This window comes from Nyctibius grandis, chromosome 6 (genome assembly GCF_013368605.1).
Source record: "Nyctibius grandis isolate bNycGra1 chromosome 6, bNycGra1.pri, whole genome shotgun sequence".
In the NCBI taxonomy this organism is placed as follows: Eukaryota; Metazoa; Chordata; class Aves; order Nyctibiiformes; family Nyctibiidae; genus Nyctibius; species Nyctibius grandis.
The window spans coordinates 45,310,032-45,318,574 of NC_090663.1; the positions used below are offsets into that span (position 1 = coordinate 45,310,032).

At 35.6% G+C, this 8,543-nt stretch overlaps 1 protein-coding gene across 4 annotated transcripts in view; it reads left to right on the plus strand.

Annotated features, from left to right (window-relative positions):
• The window catches only part of SH3RF1 (SH3 domain containing ring finger 1), a 95,672-nt gene extending 89,301 nt beyond the window's left edge, over positions 1 to 6,371 (plus strand). The window contains exons 12-14 of one of the 4 annotated variants that reach the window (XR_011048372.1): positions 1,495 to 2,166; positions 4,981 to 5,049; positions 6,301 to 6,371. Coding sequence is in view for 1 of the 4 variants with exons in the window: in XM_068403036.1 (XP_068259137.1) it covers positions 1,495 to 1,663 (169 nt within the window). In the remaining 3 variants the exon portion in view is untranslated. Of the gene's footprint in view, positions 1 to 1,494; positions 3,506 to 4,980; positions 5,050 to 6,300 lie in introns of those variants that run through there. The other 3 variants (XR_011048373.1, XR_011048374.1, XM_068403036.1) reach the window with 3 other exon arrangements.
• The last annotated feature ends 2,172 nt before the right edge of the window (positions 6,372 to 8,543 follow it).

Below are 8,543 nucleotides of genomic sequence, written 5' to 3' on the forward strand. Positions count from 1 at the left end.
TGTAATGGACTTAGTAACTTCTATGAAGCATGAATCTAATAATTCCAGTGCTCTGAAATGTGGGGATTGTCATAACTGAAACAAAGTCGTAGTTTAAAGTCACTAATAAATAACATCTGACAACTGATTAAGTCCTAATATGATTCACTATACATAGATCTCCCATGAGACTTTAATCATTTACCCAGTACTGCTACTCTTTTCTGAATACTTTTAACAGTATGGACAGACTTCATTTTTGTTTTGTATGTTCTTAAGCAAAATGTGCTACTATAATATAGTATCTTTCTCTGTTTCAGTGTTATAGAATTAACTTGTATTATTATGTGTGTATTGAGCTATAGTTGGTATTCCATCCTTTACTAGAAGTATCCTGTCATTTTATGTTTTCATCAGATCGTTAATTTAGTTTAATCTGTTACGATAATAAATTATTTTAAGATTATTAAGATAATAATTATCTTAATCTATTAAGTAATATGTAATCTTCATGAGTGCAAAGTGTTCTGATTTTAACTGGAAATTAGATTTTGTACAACAGATCTCCTAGCACTGCATTTAAGGCTCTTAACCTTAGAAGCTTTTGAATTCTACAGTCAACCATGGTTTCTACTTGATTTCAACATACAGACATTATTGGTTGTGTAACTAGAAACAGAGTTATAATATCTATCAGAAAACTTGATCAAGAAGTTGACACAATTGTCTACAGAACTGTAACACTTAAATTTCAGGTTGATGTGAACTCAAACCATGGTAGAAGAGCTTGAGTGGTGTTATGCACATTTGAAAACAGCGGTAGAAGAGTGTAGCCTCTTTTTAATGCGCTCATATTTGAAAAGTGATTTTACTGTGAAAAACTGAAAAATACTTTTTTTGTATCAAGTGCTTAAGAAAATTGTTGAGTTACACACTTTTAAAAATATTTATTTTTAATATAGTAGTACACAAATTGTGCAACTGTGTCCAAATAAGATGGCATGAGTTCTATCCTGAAAAGTTTCTAAGATAAACGAAAATAATTTAAAACAACAATGCAAATTAATAGGTTTTGTTAGTTGCTCCTTTTTGTTCTGTGCCTTTCCTGGGATAATATCACATTAAACATACAGTTGTAAAATTATGCCCAGTTACTGCTGTGAATGCTTTGATTATTGTTGAGTAACGCTGACCAGGAGCATCTGCAAATTTATATCGAAAAATATTTTTACAATTTGTTCCTGTTATTTAACTATTGTATGTATTTTTACAGGAATCTTGGTGAAAAGAACTTGATAGGAGATGCATACATTTGACTTAAATTCATTACATTGCTATTGTTATTTTCTGTTCAAGATGTACTTAACATTTAAATTGTTACGTACTCAGCAAACAGTTCTAGGCAGTTTCCTGGTTTTGTAAGTTTTAACGTGCACAGGAATATTTTTAAAAGCATTGGTTTAAAAAAGAAAAAAAAAAGAAGCTAAACGAAAGTGTTTTTTTCTAATCACACAGGTACAGGGTTGTGGTATCCTACCCTCCTCAGAGTGAAGCAGAACTTGAACTTAAGGAAGGTGACATTGTTTTTGTACACAAAAAACGTGAGGATGGCTGGTTCAAAGGCACTCTGCAACGAAATGGCAAAACTGGCCTATTCCCCGGCAGCTTTGTAGAGAACATTTGAGAAGATTCATTCCAAGAGCGTCAAATCATACTGTACTGTAAAATAGCACAAATACTTTACCAGAAAAAGCACAGTCATGAAATATTTTCAAATGACTGTAATGTAAACAAAGATCTACCTATTTTTACAATGTCTATAGCACAATTACACCAGCGAACAAAGAAGGTGAAGGCATCTGCTGGTTTTATCACTTTGGATTCTTAAGTGTGATGTGTGCCTTGTACTGTCTGATTTATTATATAGAGAAAGTTTTTTTCCCCATGTATGTTACATAAATGAATAATTGTTTACAAGGCTGTAACTAATTTATTCTTGTTTTTTTTAAACTTGAATTTTCTGTAATAGCTAAAATTCTTGTGACTATGATTTTAACAAATTATTAATTTATGAAAGAATAACTAAGGGGAAGCTGGATTCTCTCCTTATGAGCAAGCAATTATATCTGATAAAGAGCCTCCCGTTTATCCTCTGGACATTTTTCCCCTGCTGTGTCTGACAGTGGAGTAAGTCTCTGTTTTATGAGTTAATGTTGAGTGGTGGTGATGTGGCGTCAAATAGAATTTGCCAAGTGGGGAAAAAAATGTGTATTTTGTTCTTTGGACAGAGAAAAAATAAGTCAGTGGTGTTCTTGAGTCTAGTTCTACTTCTTCATAAATCACCCAAGTAGAGCCATGTTTCCAGGAGGCAAAGATGTACGTGAACAACTGAACAAAATTCAACCATCTCAAGGTTAGGATCATCTCAAGGTTAGGAAGGAAGACATTTAGGAGTACCACTAAGAAATTCCCTCTGCCTTCTGTTTATGTAATAACTTGGCTATTTGAACAAAGCTTAACTTTGTATATTTGGCCAGTTCTTTGGGCATTTAGCGCTCAGGATCCAACAAAATTGGAAGGAATGTTAAAGCCCAACACTTAGAATGCTTATATCTTGAAAACATCTGTTTGATACGACTGAATATAAAAATAAAATTATAAGCTGTACTTAATGTCTAAAAATGCCTAAGAAGTGTAATTTGCTGTTTTCTTCTCAAACTGATCTGCATGGCCAAGAGATGTTTTAAAATGTCTGAGCAATAGTGGTGGTAAGTGATGCAGTTGTGTTAAAGTAAAAGGCTGTATGAAACACTGTGAAAACTTTACTAACTTCTTGACCATTGCTACTTTGGTATGTTCTGACCTTTTTTTTGTCTTGCATGTCTTACTCAGTTCCTTCAGTAATATAACTGTGCATGGTTGTCATTTTCCATTCCAATTTCCTGTTGCTGGGTTATTTTGCTCTGAAAATTTCCCAAAAGCCAGTTGACCAAAACTAGTGAGCAACTCACCTTCAACCAGAGAAGATATCCAGTGTTTGAATCATTAATAACGTATTTTAATCTCCTTGCAGCTGATGGATATAAAGAATGCAGCCTGCAAGAAAAGTATTGTTAGTCTGTCAGGGTTTTGTTAAGAGATTTGACACTGGTGAACACACACGCTACTCAGCTGAACTTGGGGGTTTTTTTACTTTAATGTTTGTTTATAGCAGTTTACTGGTGATTTTTGCAAGACACTGAGCACCGTCATCTCCAGTTAAATCTGATGTAATTTGGCTGTTACTCAGCACTTTACAAAGGGAAGCCAGTAGTGTGATTCAGTGTCAGACAATACACAGAAACAGTGATGAAAAAGTACAGAGTGATGTGTTAAATCGTTATATTTTTTTAAGTTATACATTGAAAAATATCAAATGTTAATGACAAGGATTTCTTGCAATATCAGGTAGTATCATGATGGTCTTAAAAATAAGAAAAAATATATCTATAAATATATATAGTTGGACATGACAGCATTCCCAAATTAACCATCTCTCTGAAACACTGTATAATTCAGTTTTTGCATTTTAAAATATTTTTAAATAGTTTACTTGAATATTCATGTAATATATAAAGGTTTTGTGAAATGAATTTTAGTTAGAAAGAAGCTGATATCAGCTTTTGTCAACATAAATTGGCACTAGTGTGTCATAATCTTATTTTGGAAAATTTAGTGCATTTTGTATTAAAGACTACTAAAGTTTAATTTTTTTCTATCTCTACTCTCCATATTTTAAACTAAGTGACTAAGGTACCTCTATTAATAGAATGTCATGGTGTAAAGTCAGTTAAAAATCAGCTGTTAATCCAATAGTTCTGTTAGATGGAGTACATTTTTAATTGATTTTTTTTTAACATTAAGTAAATGTTTGTAAAAAGGGCTTATTACATAGCAGTGCAACAATGACAAAAATGCGGTTTATCATGCTTTTTTGGTGATCTTTTAGGGGTTATTTCTTGGTTTTGGCTTGGGATTAATTCAGTGTAGAAACAGACAAACCCTGTGCATTTGCTTTCTGTAATTCCATTAAAAAATTTTGTAAGGTATTTTATATCTATGTTTGAAGTCCAGTGAATGTTAAGTGTTTGATTTACTATGTTAAACTTCCAATCCTAATAAATATTTTCTTAGCAAACAGCTAAATCAAAATGTGTATGCAAACGTTAAACATAAATTACTTGTAAAAAATTTGACAATAAAATTACCAGAATTTAATTTCAGAATTCATAGGAGGATATTTCTGCTCATAGAGGAAAAAGTCTTCAGATTCTGTAATGTTAGAAGTTTGGAATGATGAATATAATGCAAAAATTGTAGAGAGAACTGAGGATCTGGCTGATCTTTTCCATCTCTTATTTCTGCAAGTAACTTTAGAGGAGGCAGGTAACTTCCATCTCAGTCTGATCATGACTGACTAGTTTGGTCTTGTTAACAGCATGTCAGGTGCATAATAGTTGCAAAGTGCTTTCCCTAGAGGAAGAAGTGTCTAGCGTAGTGGATCTGCTGTGTGTATATTGAGAGATAGTCCCCAGCCTGGAGGGTGAAGCATCTACCCAAACTTCCACTGAGGGCAAAAGTGTTTGGTGGTAAGAGACTCGTTTGCCCTGAAGCAGCTTGCTGTGCACAGCAGTCAGATGGTAACTGCCTAACTAGGAGATCTTCTTGATTTGAATGCGGTCACGTGCCTACATGTGGCTGTGGGGAAAATGGTAGAAAGTTATTCCTAAAAGTGTTTGCAAAAATTTTTAGACTCTAAATGTTTCAGCTACTGCGATAGACTCCTTATTAGTTAAGACTGACCAGGACCTAGATTCTGCTAGCAGTGAGCGATGCAGCATTAAGTCCCTGCTGTAAAGAAGGAGCATCTAGACTAACTTTTAATTAAGAGGGTTGAAGGCAACATGATTTGTAGAAATGCAGAAGAGAGAATATGGAAAACCATCTTTATTTGTTTTTCAGAATTGTGATCTGACATCAGTGCGTCCATAGGAGAAAAGTACACACAAACATCATGGCTGTGCAGTAGAAGTAAGAGTATTTCTTTGGGTTGGTTTTTTTTTGGTATTGTAATTATTGAGTAATTCTAATATGTGTTTAACATTTGGCTTGCAAAAGTTGCCTGAAATCCTGTTCACCCTCACTCCGTTACCTCTGCCTTATAGCAGTAATGACAATTATAATAGTTTTGCATAGGCTTAAAAACATGGCTTCTGAGCATTCTGGCTTTCCTCACAGGGCTGGCAAATGTTTTAACTGGCTTGTTCTTTCCAGTAGCTTTAAGCAAATGTGTTTAAAGGTGTATATTGACTTTAATAAAACACAAGAATCCACTTGTCTAGTTAAAAAGATTTGTGTCTGGCATTACTAAAACTCCTACAGTGTAGTCTTTCATACACGTGCATAATAAATAGCGATGCCACTAGTTTCTGTAGGACATGCCAATGCACCCATCTTCTTTGGATTCTTGTCACGAATCTGCAATGTGTACACTTCTCAAATCACTCTCAGGTGCTCTTTCCCTGCACTTTGATAAATGATTAATAGTAAATCTTACAGCACATTTGAAGTTTGACTTGGGGAAAACCAGTGTCATAATTCGTACGAATGACTTAATCATTCATAAACTGGCATACTCGAAATCTTTGTACACAGAAACAAAAGAGCTGAGAATGGTGGTGGCGGATGATGAGGACATGGACATGAAATGCGGGGAAAAAATGGGAAAGAGAAAAGGATTGGAAGACCTGTATATGGGACCTGAATCGTAGCTAACTTATTTGTGATCTTACCTCAGTTACCAGAGTCCAGCTCTGTGAAACAACCTAAGAGGAACCTGGGATGTCTAAGGCTGAAAATGCAGCCCTCAGTCTTTACCTAGTCTCTTAAGCTTGTATTTGTTTGCTGCTTGCGTCTAGAACAACTGCTGTTGCAGTAGGCCCGAGCTGCATCGTTGTTCTCCTGTCAAAACACATCTGAAATCCAAAACTAGGCATCTGTGTTCCTGAATTACCTGAAAGGCTTTATGTGATGGATGTGCTTTGAGAATATATATATATATATATATATATATATATATCTATATCTCTCTCTCACACTGAGTACTGAGTTAAATAAAAAGCACAACAGGAGTTGCAGGTTTGCATTAATAAAACAGGGGTAGTGTCCACTTTCGATGTAGTCTATGTAGTAACACTAATACTAGAGGGCTGTCTTGGAAAATGGTATGGATACAATGCATTTTCCTTCCACAGTGTTACCCAAATTGCTCTTATCTTCTAGGAGACAAACTTGTCAAGAGCCTTGAAGTTAGCAGCTGCCCTTGAAAACCTGAGGTCTCACCTTTTTCAGCCTCAGTTTCCTCATTTGCGAAGCTGACTATTCCTGTTCTTGCAAGGTATGTGATATAAAACTTGTTTTGAAAGTAAGGGCTGACTGGTTTTCATGAATTTGCAGCTAGATTCTGATGGATTAGATTTGCTTCCAAATACAATCAACAGCTCAAACATCTAAACCCTTCCCCTAAAGAAGTCTTCTAGGGGCTGATTTCTGTGGGTGAGAGACTTAGCTGATATATTTGAACAGCTGAAGAGCACTTTGATCAGTATCAGCCTGATACATGGAACAAAACAAAAATGAATTCACTATATCCAATCTGCAACGTGCAAAAGGTAACATAATGAGTGTTTCATGCATGCCTACCAAATCATAGTGGTTACACTGAATGTAATATTAGTCGATGTCAGCAATTACTATTTATCTGTTCTTCCTACTGTACTCTTTCCTGTCAGCTGTATTATTTGCTGAAAAGAGAAGTGGCAAAATCAGTTCTTAACTTCCTGCCGTTCCTACTCAGTGGAGTAAAGACAACTTAAACACAGTAACATTAGCCCCAGATTTCAATTATTCACAGTTATAACTAGCTTGTAAAAATTCCGTGTAGCTCATGTAAATGAATAACACTCAGCTGCACTCTACAGACGACCCTAGTGCCTATATTATGGTTCTGTATGTGGCATGCAGAACCCAAAGGCCTTCTGATGTTTGCATCTAGTAGTCATTTAGATGAAAACCAGTTCACAAGATGTGTCCAAACACTAGCTACATTCTAATTATAGAGGGGTTGGGAACAGCCTGTACAGGAGTGTAGAGAGTGGAAATTTGGCTAGCACAGCAAGAAAAAAATACACTTTAATTACAAAGGTAGAAAGAAAAATATCAGGATTTTTAAATATCTGTACAAGTGTTTTCTTGTCCCTGCTATCTTAGATGGAACCCCATTCCACACAGCAAATGGGCTTTGATTTCCACCCCAACACCCTCCTTCCCAGAAAGGAAGGCAATATAAGCCTTTAAAATATCCAGATTCTCTGGCATTAGAACACATGGTTGGACTCTCAATTACTGCAAATCAGTGCTACTTCATTGATTTCATTAAACTTTGCTGGCATACACTGAATATGCCCCCTACTGTTAAATAGTGAGAGAAAATATCTCATCTGCCCTAGAGGAATGAATATGTCTGAAAGAAACTGAGCTGGATGGTTTTCATACTTGGAAAATACAGAACTATTCGGGCTTTGTTGTCCTTTCCTCAAAAAATGTTTGTCCCACTGGTGTGGCTAAGGCACTAGATCAAAGAAGATGCCATTTAGCAGCACTGTAAAGCATGGGAAACTTGTTCACTTTTCCATCAAACCTATACATTTTCAGATCCACAATTGCAGAGTAAGGTTTGGTTTGCTAACAGCTGCTAGCCCCAAAATCTTTTGTGGTTAGTTGCTGCTGTATTTTCTCATGATGTATCTGTGGATGCTTGTGAGAGAAGATGAGTCAGCAGCAGAAAGACTTTAAAGTGGTCATTGACTTTGTTCTCCACAACAAGGGACGTGCCCTAGGTCAAATTTGTTATTTCAGCTGGTTGAACTTCTCAATAAGCTGAAGAATGCTAGCTCTGAAAAGTTCACAGTTCAAAGAATTTTTCTCCACTCCTCTTTGGTAGGCAATCTCAGTGTGTCTTTTGAATACAGACAGAGCAGGAAAATCTGCTTAGTTTTTGCTCCTTGTCAAAGGTTTGCTCTGTGCCTCTGTCCAACTTCTAAGTTTATAGTACCAAGTAACTGTTTTCCCCTGCATATCACTGAAATTCTTTGCATTCAGTGATTTAAGATCTCTGGTACACAATACAGCTTTTTTACAAGGATGAATGTTAATAACTTTTTAAAATAAAATAATACTGGGCTTTGTAAAGATCAGCCTTTTTGTGGAGGATAAGAACACATGCAAAGAGATCAGTGTTTTAAAACTCTTAACAAAATGTGTACTCACTCTGCCTAGGCATTCAGTATTCTTGATTACTTACACCTGATGCATATTCCTTAATACTGAATTGGTGATTTCTGCCACAGACTGCTAGACATAATTCTCTGAAAGCTGGAGTGTTTCTGTTGAGAATGTCTCCAGTAAATAGGAGGAGGAGAGCAAGAATATGACCTTTGAATTCTGTCTGAAGAACCGGACTGGTT